Source organism: Sorghum bicolor, chromosome 9 (assembly GCF_000003195.3).
Source record: "Sorghum bicolor cultivar BTx623 chromosome 9, Sorghum_bicolor_NCBIv3, whole genome shotgun sequence".
Classification (NCBI taxonomy): domain Eukaryota; kingdom Viridiplantae; phylum Streptophyta; class Magnoliopsida; order Poales; family Poaceae; genus Sorghum; species Sorghum bicolor.
Window position 1 is genome coordinate 1 of NC_012878.2, and position 24,538 is coordinate 24,538.

At 41.0% G+C, this 24,538-nt stretch overlaps 1 protein-coding gene across 2 annotated transcripts; it reads right to left on the reverse strand.

Moving 5' to 3' along the window:
- Positions 10,355–17,395, reverse strand: LOC8065349 (paired amphipathic helix protein Sin3-like 5). 2 transcript variants are annotated; one of them, XM_002440346.2, is made up of 20 exons: positions 16,649–17,395; positions 16,442–16,540; positions 16,184–16,345; positions 15,445–15,724; positions 15,085–15,218; positions 14,893–14,968; positions 14,759–14,788; positions 14,408–14,667; positions 14,177–14,331; positions 13,834–13,961; positions 13,464–13,718; positions 13,025–13,381; positions 12,853–12,932; positions 11,993–12,622; positions 11,807–11,907; positions 11,605–11,743; positions 11,378–11,530; positions 11,005–11,168; positions 10,815–10,926; positions 10,355–10,651 (listed from the first exon to the last, which is right to left on the reverse strand). In XM_002440346.2, exons 1-20 carry the CDS (start codon positions 17,000–17,002, stop codon positions 10,589–10,591), a joined length of 3,732 nt encoding a protein of 1,243 aa, XP_002440391.1. In that variant the 5' UTR covers positions 17,003–17,395; the 3' UTR covers positions 10,355–10,588. The 2 variants fall into 2 exon arrangements, with proteins under 2 accessions (XP_002440391.1, XP_021303609.1); XM_021447934.1 differs by having other exon boundaries at positions 14,408–14,682.

Genomic DNA, 24,538 nt, shown 5'->3' on the forward strand with positions numbered 1-24,538 from the left:
TACTTAGGAACTCCATAAGGTAAACCCTAAACCCTATACCCTAACCCTAAACCCTAAACCCTAAACCCTAAACCCTAAAACCCTAAACCCTAAACCCTAAACCCTAAACCCTAAACCCTAAACCCTAAACCCTAAACCCTAAACCCTAAAACCCTAAACCCTAAACCCTAAACCCTAAACCCTAAACCCTAAACCCTAAACCCTAAACCCTAAACCCTAAACCCTAAACCCTAAACCCTAAACCCTAAACCCTAAACCCTAAACCCTAAAAACCCTAAACCCTAAACCCTAAACCCTAACCCTAAACCCTAAACCCTAAACCCTAAACCCTAAACCCTAAACCCTAAACCCTAAACCCTAAACCCTAAACCCTAAACCCTAAACCCTAAACCCTAAACCCTAAACCCTAAACCCTAAACCCTAAACCCTAAAACCCTAAAACCCTAAAACCCTAAACCCTAAACCCGAAACCCTAAAACCCTAAACCCTAAACCCTAAACCCTAAAACCCTAAACCCTAAACCCTAGAACCCTAAAACCCTAAACCCTAAAACCCTAAACCCTAAACCCTTAACCCTAAACCCTAAAACCCTAAACCCTAAACCCTAAACCCTGTGTAACCAATTTTGTGGTATTCCTTGAGATGGCTAGTTTTTAATAAAAATATAAAATGAACTATGTTTTCTGGGAAAATATTTATTAAGGATTTAATCTTATTATTCTTGGATAAATTCATATCTCTTGTTATACTGCTTAGTTTGCCATGAAAATTTTATGGTAGTCTCTGTGTGATACTAGAATGCTATGATAAATATTTCATGATTTTTGGAGTAATGCAACTTTGATATGTAATTTATGATTGAAATGTGGCTTGTTTCCTTGATTAAATTATATGAAATAATTGGTACTTATGCTGGTACTCTACTTTGGTAGTAAACCTGTTTATGGTATTCCTCATATGTAATTAATCTGAAATCTGTTGTTTGGCACCATATAAGTCATGTTTTCCAATTTATGAAATAAGCATCTAGTTACATGTTAAATGTATATCTTTAATTTGGTATGTGCAATTGCTCTGAAATTTCTTTGGTGATGCTTTGATGCTATACTTGTGCTTCTGTAAATTTTGTAGGTTTTTTCTGAGCACTTTGACTAGTATCTTGTAATTATGCTCTTTTCTAGAATTAATTAATAAATGCCTTGTTAAGTATATGTTTGAGGGTTATCATCTGATGCTCTGGTAACCTTGTGATATGCTTGTGCTCATAAGTCATGTGGTTGGCATGGTTTATGTTTTGGTTATGTCATCAAATAATTAATTAAAGGGGTAAAGGCTGTTCTGGACAGCAAGGGAGTAATTTAACTTTTGCTTAATGATAATTTGGTTTTCTGGGCAACTTGTCTAAATCAAAGTTGTTGTAAACTTATTGATCTAGCTGTGGTTTAAATTTGGGATCATTTGGTCCAGTAGTTTAAAAGTTATGGCTGTTCCAAGTTGGGTTCCAGAAATAAGTGCTCTCTGTTTTTCTGGGACAGAACCTGGAACTTTGTTTAAATGACTGGTTTAATATATGAATCTTGCTGTGATGTTTAAAGGTGATTTGTAGACAATTTCATAAGCTTTCCAGAATGTCCTTACTTTAGTTTGTTGGGTCGTTGTGGTAATAGTTATGATCTATTTACTGAGCTACTTCCGTTCTATGTTGCTTGCTTGTATAGGCTATCATGATAGGCTTGGGCTAAGTTAACTTATTAACTTGTGTGAACTTGTATAACTATTGCTCCGTAAATAAGTGTCCAGTGAGTCACTTATGTTATCAAGCATTCATTCTTTTGTATGCACACCTTCTTATTCCTCGAGCATGCAATAGGTGCATCGGACGTGGCAGCCTCCTTCGAGCTGCAAGTGAACCCCGAAGGCCAGGAAGGCAGTCAGGAGGTAGAGGTCCAGCAAGTCGGACCCGACGAGCTCGAAGAAGAAGTTGAGTGCCCAAGTCACGAGCCAGCCTCATTCGTGAAAGGCAAGCCCCGGAGCTTTCTAAGCCTCCCTTTACTTTTCAAAGTTTACTTAATATGTTATATCTATTGGTGCATTAAGTATAGGAGTTGTGATGAAACCTTTGCTGCATTTTACTCCATCCTTGTCCAGATAACTCACCACACCCTGGTTGTAGAGTTAGGATCGAGTAGCAGCTTAGCCATGCTTAAACGGTAGAAGTCGGGTGATTTCCTGTCACCTGCGCGATATAGGGTTATGTCGGATGACGATGGTCTATATGTGCTATCGTGGCTGGAACCTGATTAATTTGACTTAAGCCGGGCGGAGATTTGCAAGTTTGTAGTAACTCCGTCTGTGGCAGCTAAGGACCGATCGTTGTACGTTCTCTTGTCATGTTGAACGCATGCCTAACACTTAGTTGGCCGGATAACTCGTTCCGACCGCGAAGCCGAGTAGTATGACTTAGGCCGGAAGACCGGCAAGTATAAAGTGCGCACTACCGGAGGAAGTGCGGTGTGTGGGGGACCATTGGCGTAAGCCCAAAGGCAGGTGAGTTAAAATTCCTGACCTCCTTGGCAGAGTGGTAGCCCTGGGAGTGCGGCGCTGATCGCCGTCTCTCCCGGTCAGTGAGAACTTGACAGAGCAGCGGCAAACGTAGCATTCACTAATGAACTTGGTTCATGATAATACTGATAGCAAGAAGAACATATGATGAACTTGATATGGTTATTATTGCTTGTAATAATCAAGTGATGTGTTGTAGTACAGGTGCTAATCTAGTGCTAGACTGATGATAAATAAATACGATGCTCTTACATTGGGTTAGTCTTAATAAAGGCTTTTGGCAAAATGTCGAGTCAACCAGCTCTACTTTTATATAGTAGCCTTGCATGATCCTTGGTGTCTTTTATGTTTTACTAGACGGGTAAGTCTAGCTGAGTACATTCTCGTACTCAGGGTTTATTCCCACCTGTTGCAGATGACATCTTTTATGACGGCTTCTGCAAGACCTGTCTCCATCCCGCTGAGGATGAGGACTAACCGTTGGGCACGGTTCTCTAACAAACTCGTACCTGTTGCTTTTGGAAGGATGGTGTAGACTCTGGCAATAACAAAAACTTGTGAACTGAACTTTGGAACAAGTGTGTGTAATTATTTTGCTTCCGCTACTTTGAACTTGGGTTGTAATAACTTAATGACTCCGATGTGGTGCCGCTTCGACGGCAATGAATGACTAGGTAACATTCCCTGTGTTTATGTTGAACTATTACGATCTTGGTTTGTTGCGAGTTGGTTTGAAGTCCTTTGTGATTTCAATTGACTACCGGGATTATATGGGCTCAAGTTTGGAAACTTGATTGCTTGTCGATCGTTTCTACACTTGAACTCTTATAATTTGGTCGGTTCTGTGACAAGTCCTTGACAAGAAAATGAATCTATATAAAAGCAAACTAATAATCAGTTAGCCCCACATGATGAACCTCTAGTATTTGAATCTATATCATTTTTTCTTGATCACACATGAGACTTGTGTATCATAAAATCATATTAAGAATGAATGAAAATGGACAGGAGCCCTCACAAACACGTACTCCCACAAGCCACAACACATATCCCCACAAAAATACATTTCAAATCATGTTTACATAATAAATCTCCAATTTTCTGCTATCTGGAATATATCGCAAGGTCGAGGAAGAAGGAAATGTCTCTAGCCCTAGCCCAAGCCTAATCATAAAGTTCTTCTCTAGCAATATAAGTAACAAGACTTGAGAAAAAAATAGGAGAAACCATGTAGAAACACACACCGATTGTGGTGTTTTCCTTTGGATTTAGATACTAATTAATCTATTGCCACCTCGATCTGCTTGTATCACACATCTCTGCATGGGGTAATGGGATGGAATGATATAATATAATCCATCTCATTCACAAATTTGATGTCAGAAAAGTCAAACACCTTATAATTTGAGATGGTAGAACTATAAGGTGCATCGTTTGAGAATGGCAAATATGCGAATCCCATTTGCGCGATGGCAAAATTGCGAAGCCCAGTTTTCATAATGGCAGAATTGCCATTTTCTCCGATGCAGCTCATCAGTTCCATTTCCAGCTCCAGATCGGAGTAAATCTGCTTCTGATCGGATTCGATTGGATTTGATTCCGGCTGTGTCGAACCCTAGCTTCCATCTCGATCCAATCCCAGTTCCACTTCTTCTTATTCTTCCTCCTCCCTGGCAGCAGAGGCGGCCGACGTCGAATGAGTTGAAGATGACGGCATACTCCTCGTCCTCCTAGGAAAGGTCAGGGAAAGGAAGGATTCGAGGGAAGAGAGGAGGCTGTTGGGCTCCTCCTCCATGGAGGGCGAGGCGGACGGCGGCGGCGACTCCTTCGTGCTGCGCTCCGACATCCGCGCAGGCCTCAAGCGCGAATTTGCCTTCGCCATTGCCTCGCAGGCCGCCCTTCCGTCCTCATCCGCACCCCTCGGCCGCACCCGCCGCTCATGGATCAGGGATCAGGGTTCAGGGATCACGGTTTAGGGATCAGGGATCAGGGATCAGGGATCAGGGTTCAGGGATCAGGGATCAGGGTTCAGGGATCAGGGTTCAGGGTTCAGGGTTCAGGGATCAGGGTTCAGGGATCAGGGTTCAGGGTTGAGGGTTTAGGGATCAGGGATCAGGGTTCAGGGATCAGGGTTTAGGGATGAGGGTTCAGGGATGAGGGTTCAGGGATGAGGGTTCAGGGTTCAGGGTTCAGGGTTCACGGATCAGGGTTCAAGGTTAAGGGTTCAGGGTTCAAGGATCAGGGTTCAAGGATCAGGGATCAGGGTTCAGGGTTCAGGGATGAGGGATCAGGGTTTAGGGTTCAGGGTTCAGGGATTAGGGATCAGGGTTTAGGGTTCAGGGATCAGGGTTCAGGGTTCACGGATGAGGGTTCAGGGTTCAGGGTTCAGGGTTGAGGGTTTTGGGATCAGGGTTCACGGATCAGGGATCAGGGTTCAGGGATCAGGGATCAGGGATCAGGGATCAGGGTTTAGGGTTCAGGGTTCAGGGTTCAAGGATCAGGGTTCAGGGTTCAGGGTTCAGGGTTCAGGGATAAGGGATGAGGGATTAGGGTTCAGGGATGAGGGTTCAGGGTTCAGGATTCAGGGATCAGGCTTTAGGGATGAAAGGTCCAAATGGCTAGAGGGGTGTGAATAGCCTATTTAAAATTTCTACAAACTTCACTAAGCAAGTAAGTTAGCAAAATAAATGGCGAAGCAATTCTAGCACTAGCTCAACTAAGCTATGCAAGCCACCTATAGAAACTAGTTCAAGGCTAAACACTAAAGCACAACAACAAGAGAAGGCTAGTTAAACTCCTAAACAAGAAGACTAAACTAAACAAGCTAAACAACTAGCAAGGTATACAAGAAAGTAAGGAGTGGAGAGTGATTGTTATACCAACGTTGTAGAGTAGAGATATATCTATTCAATCACTCACAATCACAAGAGAATCCTCGGCAAGAGATGACACAATATTTTTTACCGAGGTTCACTTGCTTCCCGGCAAGCTACTCCTCGTTGTGGCGATACACCCACTTGATGGATCACGAGCTAATTGGCAATCCAAAGCCAAACCCTCAGCGGGTGCCGCACATCCACTCACAAGATGGGGATCCTCCAAGCCACGAGCAATCCACTAGAGTAGCCAATTGCGATCTCCCGCGGGGAAGGCTCAAGAACCCCTCACAAATCACTTGGTGAGGCTCGAAACAATCTCCAATCACGAGCTCAACACCACCGCTTCTCCAAGTCGTCTAGGGCATCGGGAAACACCCAAGAGTAACAAGAAATCCGCAGCAAACTCAAGAATCAAGTGCCACTAAATGCAACTCTCAAAGCAATGCACTTGAATCTCACTCAATCTCACTAGGATTAGCAATCAAGCAAGGAGATGAGTGGAGGGAGAGTTCTCTAGCTCAAAGTATGCCTCAAGTATTCAAAAGTGCAAGAGTTGACCTCCCAAAGCCGGCCACCAACTATTTATAAGCCCCTCAAAGAAACTAGTCGTTGGCTGTTTTCACTGGGCTGAAAACGGGGGCACCGGACGCTACTAAGTGAGCACCGGACGCTCGATTCCTACGTCTGGTGCACTGGAGTTGGCCACGTGTCCTCTTTGAATCCCGCGTGTCAGATTCTAACGGTCACCTACGCACCACCGGACGCTCTGTAGGTCCACACCGGACGGTCCGGTGCTCACCGGACTCGTGCGCAGAGAGTTTGTCAAACTCGCGACCGCACCGGACGCTGGGCACCGGACGGTCCGGTGCTCACCGGACTCGTGCGCGGAGAGGGTTGCAAAAACCCCTCACACCGGACGCTAACCACCGGACGCTACCAGAGTGCGTCCGGTGCTCAACCCTAGCAGAGTCAAGCTCTGACAGCACACCAGACGCTCGGGCCAGCGTCCGGTGCCTCCGCACTGAGCGTCCGGTGAGTGTTTCCCACTGAGAAACACTTCCGCTACTTCTCCAAATTTCCCACCGGCGCAATAGAAAATATACACTTAATTTTTCTCAAAAGCGCCGAATCCCGCCGAACCCAAACCCCTCTCAACCCTAGGAACTCCACCTCCATTGCAAATGTGCTAACACCAACAAGTGTCCACCACCAAAGTGCAAGTGTGTTAGCTTTTCTCAAACATTTTCACCAAAGGAGTTAAGTTAGCACTTTACTAGATCCTAATGCATATGCTCAAGATATGGACCTAGTAGCACTTGATTCAAGAGATGACCGTGATTTCCCCTCTTGATAGTCGGCTGTCTATCCTAAACCCGGTCAATCACTTCGCTACTCATCTTAGACCGGCAAAAGTAAAACCCTATGTTTATACCCTTGCCTTGATAACTTTGCTCCTCGTCTATCATCATGATCTCCACATCAAGCTTTATCCCTTTGTGATCATGTTGCCACCTTTCCATGCCACCATGCACCTTCATCACATGTGTTGCTATGCCTAACTCAAATCACTTAAACACAAGGCATTAGCAACTTGGTGTCATTAATTACCAAAACCAAACTTGGGCTTTCAAGGGATCAGGGTTCAGGAATGAGGGTTCAGGGATGAGGGTTCAGGGTTCAGGGATCAGAGTTCAGGGTTTAGGGATTAGGGTTCAGGGTTCAGGGTTCAGGGATCAGGGTTCACAGTTCAGGGATCAGGGTTTAGGGATCAGGATTCAGGGTTCAGGGATCAGGGTTCAGGGATCAGGGTTCACGGATCAGGGTTCAGGGTTCAGGGTTCATGGTTCAGGGTTCATGGTTCAGGGATGAGGGTTCACGGTTCAGGGTTAAGGGATCAGGGATCAGGGTTCGGGGTTCAGAGTTCAGGGATCAGGTTTCAGGGTTCAGGGTTCAGGGATGAGGGTTCAGGGTTAAGGGTTAAGGGTTTAGGGATCAGGGTTCAGGGATTAGGGTTTAGGGTTCAGGGTTCAGGTTTCACGGTTCAGGGTTCAGGGATCAAGGATCAGGTTTCAGGGTTCAACCATGGTAAAATTTTAGACTTTTCTATACTTTTATGTGTCCAAACCATAGTAAAATTCCATGTGTTCAATGCATGGTAATATTTTTTTGTAACAGCTTGAGTACCAATAGGTCATAGCTAGAGGGACCCTATCATAGCTCGAGAGAGCCTATCACAGTTGAAAAAGTCTAGGACTCCAAACAATGGTAAAATTCTAGACTTTTCTATACTTTTATGTGTCCTAACCATAGTAAAATTCTATGTGTTCAAAGTGTGGTAATATTTTTTCTGAAAGCTTGAGGAGCACTCTATCACAGCTCAAGGGACCCTATCACACCTCGAGGGACTCTATCACAGCTCGAGAGAGCCTATGAGAGCAGAAAAAGTCTAGAACTCGAAACCATGGTAAAATTCTAGACTTTTCCATACTTTTATGTGTCCAAACCATAATAATATTCCATGTGTTCAAGGTATGGTAATATTTTTTTGTGAAAGCTTGAGGACCAACACTTCATAGCTAGAGGGACCCTATCACAGCTCGAGAGAGCCTATCACAGCTGAAACAGACTAGGACTCCAAACCATGGTAAAATTTTAGACTTTTCCATACTTTTATGTGTCCAAACCATAGTACAATTCTATGTGTTCAAGGTATGGTAATATTTTTTTGTGAAAGCTTGAGGACCAATAGGTCATAGCTAGAGGGACCCTATCACAGCTCGAGAGAGCCATCACAGCTGAAAAAGTCTAGGACTCCAAACCATGGTAAAATTCTAGACTTTTCCATACTTTTATGTGTCCAAACCATAGTAAAATTTCATGTGTGCAAGGTATGGTAATATTTTTTTTGTGAAAGCTTGAGGACCAATAGGTCATAGCTAGAGAGACCCTATCACAGCTCGAGAGAGCCTATCACAGCTGAAAAAGTCTAGGACTCCAAACCATTGTAAAATTCTAGACTTTTCCATACTTTTATGTGTTCAAACCATAGTAAAATTCCATGTGTTCAAGGTATGGTAATATTTCTTTTGTGAAAGCTTGAGCACCAATAGGTCATAGCTAGAGGGACCCTATCATAGCTCGAGAGAGCCTATCACAGCTGAAAAAGTCTAGGACTCCAAACCATGGTAAAATTTTAGACTTTTCCATACTTTTATGTGTCCAAACCATAGTAAAATTTCATGTGTGCAAGGTATGGTAATATTTTTTTTGTGAAAGCTTGAGGACCAATAGGTCATAGCTAGAGGGACCCTATCACAGCTCGAGAGAGCCATCACAGCTGAAAAAGTCTAGGACGCCAAACCATGGTAAAATTCTAGACTTTTCTATACTTTTATGTGTCCAAACCATAGTAAAATTCCATGTGTTCAAGGTATGGTAATATTTTTTTTGTGAAAGCTTGAGGACCAATAGGTCATAGCTAGAGGGACCCTATCACAGCTCGAGAGAGCCATCACAGCTAAAAAAGTCTAGGACTCCAAACCATGGTAAAATTCTAGACTTTTCCATACTTTTATGTGTCCAAACCATAGTAAAATTTCATGTGTGCAAGGTATGGTAATATTTTTTTTGTGAAAGCTTGAGGACCAATAGGTCATAGCTAGAGAGACCCTATCACAGCTCGAGAGAGCCTATCACAGCTGAAAAAGTCTAGGACTCCAAACCATGGTAAAATTCTAGACTTTTCCATACTTTTATGTGTCCAAACCATAGTAAAATTCCATGTGTTCAAGGTATGGTAATATTTTTTTTGTGAAAGCTTGAGGACCAATAGGTCATAGCTAGAGGGACCCTATCACAGCTCTAGAGAGCCATCACAGCTGAAAAAGTCTAGGACTCCAAACCATGCTAAAATTCTAGACTTTTCCATACTTTTATGTGTCCAAACCATAGTAAAATTCCATGTGTTCAAGGTATGGTAATATTTTTTTGTGAAAGCTTGAGGACCAATAGTTCATAGCTAGAGGGACCCCATCACACCTAGAGGGACCCTATCACAGCTCTAGAGAGCCATCACAGCTGAAAAAGTCTAGGACTCCAAACCATGCTAAAATTCTAGACTTTTCCATACTTTTATATGTCCAAACTATAGTAAAATTCCATGTGTTCAAGGTATGGTAATATTTTTTTGTGAAAGCTTGAGGACCAATAGTTCATAGCTAGAGGGACCCCATCACACCTCGAGGGACCCTGTCACAGCTCGAGATAGCCTATCACAGCTGAAAAAGTCTAGGACTCCAAACCATGGTAAAATTCTAGACTTTTCCATACTTTTATGTGTCCAAACCATAGTAAAATTCCATGTGTTCAAGGTATGGTAATATTTTTTTTGTGAAAGCTTGAGGACCAATAGTTCATAGCTAGAGGGACCCCATCACACCTCGAGGGACCCTGTCACAGCTCAAGATAGCTTATCACAGCTGAAAAAGTCTAGGACTCCAAACCATGGTAAAATTCTAGACTTTTCCATACTTTTATGTGTCTAAACCTTAGTAAAATTCCATGTGTTCAAGGTATGGTAATATTTTTTTTGTGAAAGCTTGAGGACCAATAGGTCATAGCTAGAGGGACCCCATCACACCTCGAGGGACCCTGTCACAGCTCGAGATAGACTTTTCCATACTTTTATGTGTCCAAACCATAGTAAAATTCCATGTGTTCAAGGTATGGTAATATTTTTTTTGAAAGCTTGAGGACCAATAGTTCATAGCTAGAGGGACCCCATCACACCTCGAGGGACCCTGTCACAGCTCGAGATAGCCTATCACAGCTGAAAAAGTCTAGGACTCCAAACCATGGTAAAATTCTAGACTTTTCCATACTTTTATGTGTCCAAACTATAGTAAAATTCCATGTGTTCAAGGTATGGTAATATTTTTTGTGAAAGCTTGAGGAGGTAATTCATTCTGCCGTAATTGGGCAGCAAGCATATACTGTATTCCAGTGAAGTGACAAATCAGCAACTGATCGAACTAAACATGAGGCTCCCACCTGTACATACCACAAGAACCTACAGCCTGAAGAGATATGAAACTATTGATTTTACAGTGTAAAGCTTCACATAAGTTGCCTTTGCAGGCATGGTTCCACTAGACAGAGCTTCTCTTTCTCGTACGAAATAAGAAATCCTCGGTATCGAGGACATACGAGACCTGCAAAATCGATATCATTATTCTTAGATACTCAAAAGATATTGATGATAATTAAATACTGATTGCCCATGTCAAAATGAAGTGTTAGTAGCTTTTATGAAATAAACAAACATTGTCCATGGTCTTTAGTATAACTTTGTTTCCCCAATAAAATTGTACGCACCTTTGAGGTTTTGCAAGAAATCTTGCATTCAAGACCATTAGCAAACATGACATTGTCCATGGTCTTCAAAGATGCTGGGGAGTCATCATTCCTCCCTTGCTTCCGCTTATTCCTGGAATAATAAAGATGCCAAATCGTGAGCGGCAAGGAAAACAAATGAGGGCTTTATTATTACACGCCAAAACAGTACCTCCTAAGGAAGACATCATCATCCAATTTGGTATCATCAATACTTGACAGATAATCATTATAAAGATATGGTGAAAAGGTTGGATCAAATGAGACAGCAGTCAATTCAGGTTTTTCATTCCCATACTCCATGAGCTGAATAGATAATCCTGGAGGATCAGAATGCTGCAAATTACAACAGAAAAGTGCTGTGACTTGGTAGTTGCAAGATCCAAACATGCAATGTGCAAAGAGATCTTGTCCTCCCCTCCCTCCCTCATGTGGTAAGATAAGAGGATTCCTCAGAGAAACAGTGCATCCCGAGTAAAAATGTGCAGGCATATATATGTTGTCATCATGGAAGCCAAGAAATACAAATACAAAATGGAGCTTACACATTCAAAACGGTATATGTTGTCATCATGTAGAAGGGCTCGTGCATTTTCATGATAAACCAGATCAAAGAAGCTCCCAGGAGACCTGGACTTTTCATACAAATAAAGCTGGAGAAGCTGGTTGTCAATTTCGTCAGATGCTACTACTTGAAGCTGCAGAGTAGGAAAAATCAATAATGTATCTATTATTAAACAATAAAACAGATATGGTATTTGACACAACTTGCCTGCTTCACAATTTTGTATATCAGTTTATCTAAAGTAAAAAGAACATATGATTGAGTCCCAATGATGGAACGGCATTCATCTTCAAATTTGGTGTGGTCAGAAGAACCATCAAGCAAGTTGTATAGTGCACTAATAAACCTGCAATAAAATATGTAAGCCATATACAATAAGTCTTCTATGAAACCAGAGTGTTGACAATACCTTGAATATTGGTCTGTTGAATTTTTATCTTTTAAAGCTTTCCAGTTATTGTCTGATGTAGAAGAGTTTGTCTTAGCTGACAATATTCTCTCATATAAGATCTACAATCAATAAAGGTTAGCCAATGAGACCACATAGGCACAAACTTTAGACCCTGCAAGGTTTTTTTAGAAAAAAGAAACTAACCTGATGTAGCCTGAACAGAACATAAAATGAGTCATTTCCATAAAATATATGAGAAAGTTTCTCTTCATGGTTTGGTGATGCCGTGGAAACATACTTGGAAAGTGGTTTAACTGTACTTTGCAAACATTCTGAAAATGGCAGTGATATTCCTCCGTCCAAACCCTGTGCCTCTGTATTTACCTCTGCTCCACCGTCACTTTTTGCCTTTGTATCAAGATCCATATCATCCTCTTCTTCCTCTTGATCTTCATGAGAAAACTCCTCACCACCACCAGATTCACTGCCAGAGGCATCTTCATAGGCCTCAGATGCATTTTCACTATCTTCTGCAGACCTCAGGGCCCTCTCATTAGCTTCATTTTCTGCACCTGCATGATTCTTGCCAGAAAACTTGAGAACTTCCTTAGGTCTACCCTGGAGAGATCTGCTGGTAGAATCTCCATTTTGTTTAGAAGTTCCATCAATAGCTTCATCTTCGAAAACACCAAAGTTTTCCTCTTCAAAATCGCCATTAGGAGATAATTCACCCTCTTCTCTTTCAGGCCTTAAATTGTTGTGGGACCCCGAATATTCATTAAATGGATGTACACCCACTCCATACAAAGATGTCATCCTCCCATGTTTTCTGCTCTGTTGAAATGATAATGATTATTAACAAAAAAAATGGGTGTCTTCAATGTTTTTTAAGGAAACAGAAAAGATGTGGAACCCTGAATCCTATCATTTATACATCTAGTTTTCATGCTTTTTTTTCTTTCATCACATATGCTTGAATTGAACAATGAAAAAGAAAGGTAGAAATAACACACTCATCGGCAGTACTCATGGAGAAAATAGATCCAGTTTAGGAATGACCATACCCTCGTAGACGGAATTGTTTCATTCGTACCCACAAATTCAGCCACAGACTCAGCTCCAGCACTTTTAGAGCCATTACCACCTATCAGGTAAGATTAAACCACTGAGAACTGGGTAGTTAAACAACAACCGATTAAGCTATGAGACAGCGTAAGGTAGCTAAAAAGGGTGTACCCTTTGCTGTAGCATTATTTCTTTTCCAACCACATGCCAAACCAACTTTTCTAGTTCGCCTCTCTGATTTTACCATATCTGCATCTTCAGTGCCATGAGCCCTAAGATGAATCCCTAACAAAGGCTCTAAAAATGTTGTCCAGATCCTCATCACTTTGTTAACTTGATCTGAAGAACTGCATAGTTCTCCGCAAGAGTATTTGATGATCTGATAAAGATCTTCATGAATGTCCAAATCCACATACTCAAATGACATGTTGGGAACTAGTGGCCACCTATTCCCAGCAGCAATAGCAGGTAGCACATCATCCCCTTTCCTATTCTTCTCACTGATTTCTTTAATCTGAGACAATAGAGCTGTGCAAGGTTCATGAGTTTAAAAACAGTAGGCCAGTAGCTACCAAGGAAGGATAGTACACAATGAAGAACATGTGCATACCTTTTGTGTTCAGATTCTTCTTGTCTTGTTGTTTGAAATAGAAACTGCGATGATCAAGAGACTTGTGATAAATTTTTGAATATACTTCAGCCCAAACTTTATTAAAATCTGACTGGCACCTTGACCATTCCTCCTGCTTTTGTCTAAGCCTGGTTAAAATAACTGGTAATGTCACACCAATATTATTTTGAAGAACATCCACAACATCAAGTCCATGGTCACCATATAGCCGCTCAATGCACCTCATATTCAAAGCTAACAAGAGAAGAAAAGAGTTCAATGATATGCATGCTGTTCAACGAAAGGACAAGAGACAACCACCATACATATAAAGACGCATGGTCAATTGCACATATTTGCGGATGCTTACTAGTCAAATGTTCATCGAGGTGGATAGAGCTGTCTAGTTTGAGTGAGTTGCCTTCCATCCTTTCCACCAACTTCTCAACACGCTTAATTGCCACAGTAACAGATTCCAACAGCATGTCCAGCTCAAACCTGAAATCATCCACTTCACAAGTTTTTATCTAACATAACAACAAAACACTTGCTTTGAATGAACATCAGTCATCATAAAAAAAATCCTGGTTAGTAAGGTTCCTCTTATAAAAATAAAATGTCTTACAAACACAGTGATTGTGAACCAATTGAGTAAGTGCTACAATGTAGCACGAATTAGGCAATAGTCAAACAGAGGACAAAAAACTCCATACCTGTCATCTTCACATCTAAACAAGCTTTCTTCATACTGATTTTTGCGCATATGCTTAGACGAATAATCTTCACTTCCTGAGGTCACTGATACCCAGAGATCATTCAGCACTGAAGCTTCAGTGTCAGTCCTGTTGCTTGCAGAAGGCACTTGATACTGAAAAGGACAAGTAAAAATATGTGATAACATGGAAGACATTATTATTATAAAATACAGAGTTAGATCAGCTCACATTCTCAGGCAAAAGTCGGTAACTTGGAGTGCACCGCTGACAATTTGACAGATCAAGCTCTGATATTGGTTTGCATAAGTTATACTTTTCTTTGCTAGGGGATGCAGTAACTTCATGAGTTGCTCCTTCCTTAGAATTGAATACCAACACTTTTTCAGATTTTTCCCTTTCCTTATATCTCTCCTTCTCAGGATCGCTATCCCCCTTGTGCTCCTTATCTCTCTTTTTTTCCACAGGTTTAACCATCCGTGGCGTTTGCCCTTCATTCCAAAAGACTAAAACAAACATAAACGAGGCGCCTAAAAAAGTAAAACAAATGAAATTATAAGCTTCACAGCTAGCTTCCCTTACTTTTATTGAAGGTTCCTTCCAGAAAGCCATCTGCAGAGTATAAGGACTAATTATTCATAGAAAAACATAATATATTCAAAGGTTAAATCATGGAGGTGCATCCAATAAAGTGGCATTCAGAACAAATGATCCACCTATATTTTCACAGTGTCCCAAGAAGTCATTGAATCCATTCACAAGATCCGGGTAGTGCTGAAGTATGTCTTTTACCTGAAAAACAAACAAAAAACATTTTAGAAAGTTCAAAAAGGATTTACCTACCCTGGTTGCCATGTAGTGAGTCACATAGATCATTAACTACAGAAAATAACATCATATCGGCTTACCAATCTTTTCAGTTCACTTCTTGTAATAATTTCCTGGCTGTATATGTGAAGGCATTTCAAGAACTCTTGGTAAGCTTCAGGCTCTATCTGTGCCTTTACTATCTCGCAGAATTGAAACTCTTGTGTATGTGAACCTGAATTAACATAGTAAGAGATGAATCACGAATCTAATACATCAAATAGGGAGATAAAAAAGAAATATAAAGCATACATAGAGGAACAAAGCACACGATGGATTCCAGAGTTCACACAAACCAGGGGGTCCAAGGCGATGAAGAACTCATATTACATGTATGCGTGGATGAATCAGCATTAGCACAATTCAATATGGCGAGAGACTCACTTTCAGTACATACTTACAATTGAATGAGAAAGGAGACATGGTAGCACCCCCTATTGTATCATCACCAGTACCCTCCTCCATCTTTGTTTGAGATTTGTAACCACACCGCTCTGCATCGAAATCTTCATTTTCATATTCATCATTCTTCTCATTCCTTTTATAACCTCTTCTATGCTGACTGCGACGTGCATTACGAATTTTCTCCTTCTCAGTACACCTTTTTTTAATATCACGCTCAAGATCAAGGCGATCAACATTGGAGTCCCAATCAGCAGTTGATGAAAAAGCTCTCTCCCTCTGGAGATATAAAACATAGCACCTTGAAGTTTAAAGGTAAATAATGCAGGAAAGGAACAAGGACCTAACTAGCAAATTATTATATGCACTTGCATGTTTTAGTTGTGTGCATACAACCCACAAGTAACATGGATAACTTTTCTTCAGCTTATACTTATCCTAAAACTCATATAGAAAACTAAGTTTAGCAGTATATCGTTGATTTCATTATACAGTACTGATACTAAGGGGAAATTTTCTATTCTTCCTAACAAAACACTTTAGCCACAGGGAAAAAGTACTGGCTAACGGTACATTTCTTCACTCAAAGGAAACTTAAGATTATCTTGATGTTATCGCAATTTGGGAAATTGTGGAGACTGTCCTAAAAACTGAAGAGTATAAGGGGGAGTATAAAACATAGCAATTGAAGAAGCATTTGGAACTGAACACGGGTGATTGTATAATTTGTTGATTTACCTGAACGGTATGAGGTCTTGTAGCAGAATGCATAACAGCATTCTTGTCATCATGCCTGAGTTTAGAGGTAGTGGCTGCCTTGGTAGGAGGCGTGTGGGTATCAGGCAAGAAATGAATGAACTCCTCGAGTAAATCAGGATGGTCATGGAGCAGCAGGGTGACCTGCGGGTAGGAGAGAGGAGGTCATTATTGAAATCAAATCACAAGAGAATTAGGCATTGGCATATGACGTGTGGAGAGAAGGCATGGTACTGGTACCTCGTCGTAAACATCTTGTATGGGCTTGTTATGCATGCGGTACATATTGAGGATCCACAGGAATGACTTGTAGACATGTTCCTGCTGCTGGAATCGGCTCTGAGGATCCGCAGAGAGAGAGAGAGAGAGATGAGATGAGATGAGTAATAATAAGGTAATGAGAAGGAAGGGAGGAAGGAAGGAAGCATCGTGATTGAGGCGAGCGACCTTAATCCTGTTGACAAGGGTGATGGCCCTGGGATAATCGACGGGCTCCTTGTCCTTGTGGAGGATGTCCTGACGCCTGATGGAGTGTCCCTTGGGCAGGAAGGCGTTGAAGCCCAGGATTAGGTCCGGGTAGCCGTGGAAGAGGGTCTTGACACGGGCGATGACGCCGGCGCTGTCGAGCCTGTTGGTCTTGAAATCACGCATGACCTCGATGAACTGCTCGTACATGTGGGGCTTTTCCTGGAACCTGTCCTTGACGGCCTTGAGGTAGGCGAGGGCGTCTCTGGTGGTGGCGCTCCCGCTCCCGCTCCCGTTCCCGTTCCCGTGCCCGTGCGACGGTGGGGGACGAGCCATGTGGAAGGAAGAATGGAGGATCGGGATCGGATCGCCAAGGCAAGGCAAGGGGCCCTGGCTGCTGTTCCTAATCCTTGATCGCCTTCATCCACCGGCGGCGCGGAGGCACAGGAGTCGAAGCGACGCCCAGAAGTGGGGTGAAGAGATATGATAGATGGATCTATCTAACAAATGCGGGGAGGGGAATCGAATTCCCTCCGGTCGGCCGTCGAGTCTCTTCCCTTCTTCTTCTTCTTCTTCTTCTTCTTCTTCTTCTTCTTCTTCTTCTTCACTCAATCCACCACACCAGACGGAGATGGAGGAGATGATGGATCACGCACGCATTCACTCCTGAGGAGGAGGAGGAGGAGGACTGGAGAGAAGAAGCCGGCGGCAGCGGCGAAGCAACAACGAAAGGAAAACCGGGAGTCGGAAAGGCAGTCGAGTCATCAGTAGTCCCAGCCAGCCTGTGTTGGGCTTCGGGGTGCTTCGCCTCTCCTCTCCATCTGTTGGGCCGTCCGATCCCATTCTCGGCCCACGGTTACCTCCACGGACGACCTACGACTATGGACAGGGGCACGAGATGACGCCATTTGACTTCAATCTCGCTCAAAACCTTTTCAATTTTTTACCACAGCCTCCACATGGGATAACATAACATCTCAATAAGTTTTGCGTTTTTTGGACTTCATATAGATTTTATATAATTTAAAAACACTTTTCTGGCAAGTCGCTCGACATATTACGCAAACAAGATAAGCAAAATTTGATGAGAGTTCGTGGATAGAGACTCAACATACACCAAATAACATAAATAACATTTTTCGAAACACTACATTGCATTATTTCATGCACCTGCAGTTCAAATTTGAAATATTCAAAAAAACAAAGAAACAAAATAAATTAAGAAAATATATAAAAAAAATTCAAAATTGACCCAAGCTTTAAAATTGAGTTCAAATAATGTATTTTACCAAAAAAAACTGGCTAAAAACCCAAAAAAAATTTGTCGAGTGCCTAGTCTGACCCTCGGCAAAGAGCCCCTTTGCTGAAATCCGCGTCCGTCTTCGAGCGGATCTGCAGCGGTGGTGCACATGGGGCCACCCTCGCGCATGCCCACAGTCCAACCCTCTGTCCTCTCCTTGCAATGCAGCGGCCGCCTAGCCGTTATTCATTGTCGATGCTAGGTCTAGATGAGCGAGCGCTCTTTGACTCTCCGATGTGATTCATGTTTGTGCCTTTCAGGCATTTGATTAAATGGTGGTGAGCTGCTCTGTCTTCGTGCAGTGGGGGTGTACACGATAGCCAAATTCCTATGGGATTTCTCTGGTGATTAGTTGCATCTGTGTGATTAGTTGATGGGCTTGTTTAACTTTTTTAATTGAGATATCCGATTTGTTTCCATTTCATTTAGCTGATTGTTCAATACACAAATGAGATATCTGATTTGTTTTTATTACATTTAGCTGATTAGTTGATGAGCTTGTTATGTCTGTTTAATCTGCAATTTTTTCTAAATGGTACATGCTGAGTGAACATTTGTCTGCATGTTTCAAACCATAGTAATTCTAAGTAGATGTAAGCTATGGGCACTTGGCAAAGCCTAATAATGATGAAGTATTAGCATTTGTTCAATACACTAATAATGATGAAGTGTTAGCTTAAGTTTACCATGCTACTATTGACGCCAAAGCCTAGGTCAGGTTAATATCTTATAGACATGAACATATAAAAATAAAATCATTATTATTTACTAATCTGCTATATCTTTCAGTTTAAGTCTGGATAGTGTGATGCTACTTAGAAACTGTTTCTTCTTTGCACTAAGTCTTTCAAGCAGGAACAAATGCATTTGCTTGTTCGTTGCCAATCTATTTTACTGGAATAAAGTAAAATAAAAAAGTATTGATCTACATCCACATGCATGTTTTACTTGTAATAAATAGATCAGAGGTCACGAGTTAGGAAGCTACGGTACATTTTTGAGCTTGAACAAAGTGTCACTGATCTGCAAGTGACCACTTCTAATGTGTATAGCTGCTAGTTGTAGTTTGGTGGTTGGAAGCCTAGAATGTTTTTGTGTATGGAACATGTATTCTAGAATTGATGTCGTAGGAGCTAGAATATTATGTATGGCTAGAATATATTCTGTTGTATGGGTTGGTTATTATAATTATGTCATTGCTTATGTGGTTTATAATATGTGATTATTTTATTGGGCTAGCCCACAATATGTGCTTGAATTTTAATGTTCGGTTGTAATAAAAAAAAGTCAATTTGTAGCGCAGCTAAAAAAAGATTTGGACCAATTGAGTTGACCGTAATTGAAATTAAAAAGAAAATGTCCATGCTATATGGGCCCAACGTGAAATCCTACAAAATTTCTTTACCGAGGGTTGTAGGTGGAGGTCCTCGGCAAAGATTTTTTTAACAAAATTAAGTTTTCTTTGCCGACACCGTCCAAGCCATGAGGGTTGCTTTTCTTTGTCGAGGGCCCATGAAGATGGCCCTCGGCAAAGACGTCGTCCAAGGGGACGGTATCGTGAGGTTGCTTTTCTTTGCCGATTGCCCGATAAAGAGCCATCGGCAAAGACCCTCTTCATCGACTTAAAATTTCTCGAGCGCTCTTTGCTGAGGGCCGTCCTCGGCAAAGCCTTTGCTGAGAGTTAATGGGCCTTTCCCAAGGGCTTTAGGCCCTCGGCAAAGAGGCTGCATCCAGTAGTGAATGTAAAACTTGTGATCTGTGTATAGTCCTTCTAGGAAGAAGTGTAGGCACTGCTTTTTTTTAGAAAGAAAAAACTCCAGAACACATTAAGAGCCATGGGCAACGAGGGAAATTGCTTTTTTAAAATGTTACTGATAATAGTAGGCAAGCATAGAAAATGAAAAAAAGAAGAGCTTAGTCCTTTTTAGTAAATGTATATAACTCATAATAGCTCATAACTAGAAATACTCGTGGCACGAGATGACGCCATTTGACTTCAATCTCGCTCAAAACCTTTTCAATTTTTTACCACAGCCTCCACATGGGATAACATAACATCTCAATAAGTTTTGCGTTTTTTGGACTTCATATAGATTTTATATAATTTAAAAACACTTTTCTGGCAAGTCGCTCGACATATTACGCAAACAAGATAAGCAAAATTTGATGAGAGTTCGTGGATAGAGACTCAACATACACCAAATAACATAAATAACATTTTTCGAAACACTACATTGCATTATTTCATGCACCTGCAGTTCAAATTTGAAATATTCAAAAAAACAAAGAAACAAAATAAATTAAGAAAATATATAAAAAAAATTCAAAATTGACCCAAGCTTTAAAATTGAGTTCAAATAATGTATTTTACCAAAAAAAACTGGCTAAAACCCCAAAAAAAAAATTTGTCGAGTGCCTAGTCTGACCCTCGGCAAAGAGCCCCTTTGCTGAAATCCGCGTCCGTCTTCGAGCGGATCTGCAGCGGTGGTGCACATGGGGCCACCCTCGCGCATGCCCACAGTCCAACCCTCTGTCCTCTCCTTGCAATGCAGCGGCCGCCTAGCTGTTATTCATCGTCGATGCTAGGTCTAGATGAGCGAGCGCTCTTTGACTCTCCGATGTGATTCATGTTTGTGCCTTTCAGGCATTTGATTAAATGGTGGTGAGCTGCTCTGTCTTCGTGCAGTGGGGGTGTACACGATAGCCAAATTCCTATGGGATTTCTCTGGTGATTAGTTGCATCTGTGTGATTAGTTGATGTGCTTGTTTAACTTTTTTAATTGAGATATCCGATTTGTTTCCATTTCATTTAGCTGATTGTTCAATATACAAATGAGATATCTGATTTGTTTTTATTACATTTAGCTGATTAGTTGATGAGCTTGTTATGTCTGTTTAATCTGCAATTTTTTCTAAATGGTACATGCTGAGTGAACATTTGTCTGCATGTTTCAAACCATAGTAATTCTAAGTAGATGTAAGCTATGGGCACTTGGCAAAGCCTAATAATGATGAAGTATTAGCATTTGTTCAATACACTAATAATGATGAAGTGTTAGCTTAAGTTTACCATGCTACTATTGACGCCAAAGCCTAGGTCAGGTTAATATCTTATAGACATGAACATATAAAAATAGAATCATTATTATTTACTAATCTGCTATATCTTTCAGTCTAAGTCTGGATAGTGTGATGCTACTTAGAAACTGTTTCTTCTTTGCACTAAGTCTTTCAAGCAGGAACAAATGCATTTGCTTGTTCGTTGCCAATCTATTTTACTGGAATAAAGTAAAATAAAAAAGTATTGATCTACATCCACATGCATGTTTTACTTGTAATAAATAGATCAGAGGTCACGAGTTAGGAAGCTGCGGTACATTTTTGAGCTTGAACAAAGTGTCACTGATCTGCAAGTGACCACTTCTAATGTGTATAGCTGCTAGTTGTAGTTTGGTGGTTGGAAGCCTAGAATGTTTTTGTGTATGGAACATGTATTCTAGAATTGATGTCGTATGAGCTAGAATATTATGTGTGGCTAGAATATATTCTGTTGTATGGGTTGGTTATTATAATTATGTCATTGCTTATGTGGTTTATAATATGTGATTATTTTATTGGGCTAGCCCACAATATGTGCTTGAATTTTAATGTTGGGTTGTAATAAAAAAAAGTCAATTTGTAGCGCAGCTAAAAAAAGATTTGGACCAATTGAGTTGACCGTAATTGAAATTAAAAAGAAAATGTCCATGCTATATGGGCCCAACGTGAAATCCTACAAAATTTCTTTACCGAGGGTTGTAGGTGGAGGTCCTCGGCAAAGATTTTTTTAACAAAATTAAGTTTTCTTTGCCGACACCGTCCAAGCCATGAGGGTTGCTTTTCTTTGTCGAGGGCCCATGAAGATGGCCCTCGGCAAAGACGTCGTCCAAGGGGACGGCATCGTGAGGTTGCTTTTCTTTGCCGATTGCCCGATAAAGAGCCATCGGCAAAGACCCTCTTCATCGACTTAAAATTTCTCGAGCGCTCTTTGCTGAGGGCCGTCCTCGGCAAAGCCTTTGCTGAGAGTTAATGGGCCTTTCCCAAGGGCTTTAGGCCCTCGGCAAAGAGGCTGCATCCAGTAGTGAATGTAAAACTTGTGATCTGTGTATAGTCCTTCTAGGAAGAAGTGTAGGCACTGCTTTTTTTAGAAAGAAAAAACTCCAGAACACATTAAGAGCCATGGGCAACGAGGGAAATTGCTTTTTTAAAATGTTACTGATAATAGTAGGCAAGCATAGAAAATGAAAAAAAGAAGAGCTTAGTCCTTTTTAGTAAATGTATATAACTCATAATAGCTCATAACTAGAAATACTCGTGGCACGAGATGACGCCATTTGACTTCAATCTCGCTCAAAACCTTTTCAATTTTTTACCACAGCCTCCACATGGGATAACATAACATCTCAATAAGTTTTGCGTTTTTTGGACTTCATATAGATTTTATATAATTTAAAAACACTTTTCTGGCAAGTCGCTCGACATATTACGCAAACAAGATAAGCAAAATTTGATGAGAATTCGTGGATAGAGACTCAACATACACCAAATAACATAAATAACATTTTTCGAAACACTACATTGCATTATTTCATGCACCTGCAGTTCAAATTTGAAATATTCAAAAAAACAAAGAAACAAAATAAATTAAGAAAATATATATAAAAAATTCAAAATTGACCCAAGCTTTAAAATTGAGTTCAAATAATGTATTTTACCAAAAAAAACTGGCTAAAAACCAAAAAAAAAATTTGTCGAGTGCCTAGTCTGACCCTCGGCAAAGAGCCCCTTTGCTGAAATCCGCGTCCGTCTTCGAGCGGATCTGCAGCGGTGGTGCACATGGGGCCACCCTCGCGCATGCCCACACTCCAACTCTCTGTCCTCTCCTTGCAATGCAGCGGCCGCCTAGCTGTTATTCATCGTCGATGCTAGGTCTAGATGAGCGAGCGCTCTTTGACTCTCCGATGTGATTCATGTTTGTGCCTTTCAGGCATTTGATTAAATGGTGGTGAGCTGCTCTGTCTTCGTGCAGTGGGGGTGTACACGATAGCCAAATTCCTATGGGATTTCTCTGGTGATTAGTTGCATCTGTGTGATTAGTTGATGAGCTTGTTTAACTTTTTTAATTGAGATATCCGATTTGTTTCCATTTCATTTAGCTGATTGTTCAATATACAAATGAGATATCTGATTTGTTTTTATTACATTTAGCTGATTAGTTGATGAGCTTGTTATGTCTGTTTAATCTGCAATTTTTTCTAAATGGTACATGCTGAGTGAACATTTGTCTGCATGTTTCAAACCATAGTAATTCTAAGTAGATGTAAGCTATGGGCACTTGGCAAAGCCTAATAATGATGAAGTATTAGCATTTGTTCAATACACTAATCATGATGAAGTGTTAGCTTAAGTTTACCATGCTACTATTGACGCCAAAGCCTAGGTCAGGTTAATATCTTATAGACATGAACATATAAAAATAGAATCATTATTATTTACTAATCTGCTATATCTTTCAGTCTAAGTCTGGATAGTGTGATGCTACTTAGAAATTGTTTCTTCTTTGCACTAAGTCTTTCAAGCAGGAACAAATGCATTTGCTTGTTCGTTGCCAATCTATTTTACTGGAATAAAGTAAAATAAAAAAGTATTGATCTACATCCACATGCATGTTTTACTTGTAATAAATAGATCAGAGGTCACGAGTTAGGAAGCTGCGGTACATTTTTGAGCTTGAACAAAGTGTCACTGATCTGCAAGTGACCACTTCTAATGTGTATAGCTGCTAGTTGTAGTTTGGTGGTTGGAAGCCTAGAATGTTTTTGTGTATGGAACATGTATTCTAGAATTGATGTCGTATGAGCTAGAATATTATGTGTGGCTAGAATATATTCTGTTGTATGGGTTGGTTATTATAATTATGTCATTGCTTATGTGGTTTATAATATGTGATTATTTTATTGGGCTAGCCCACAATATGTGCTTGAATTTTAATGTTGGGTTGTAATAAAAAAAGTCAATTTGTAGCGCAGCTAAAAAAAGATTTGGACCAATTGAGTTGACCGTAATTGAAAATAAAAAGAAAATGTCCATGCTATATGGGCCCAACGTGAAATCCTACAAAATTTCTTTACCGAGGGTTGTAGGTGGAGGTCCTCGGCAAAGATTTTTTTAACAAAATTAAGTTTTCTTTGCCGACACCGTCCAAGCCATGAGGGTTGCTTTTCTTTGTCGAGGGCCCATGAAGATGGCCCTCGGCAAAGACGTCGTCCAAGGGGACGGCATCGTGAGGTTGCTTTTCTTTGCCGATTGCCCGATAAAGAGCCATCAGCAAAGACCCTCTTCATCGACTTAAAATTTCTCGAGCGCTCTTTGCTGAGGGCCGTCCTCGGCAAAGCCTTTGCTGAGAGTTAATGGGCCTTTGCCCAGGGCTTTAGGCCCTCGGCAAAGAGGCTGCATCCAGTAGTGAATGTAAAACTTGTGATCTGTGTATAGTCCTTCTAGGAAGAAGTGTAGGCACTGCTTTTTTTAGAAAG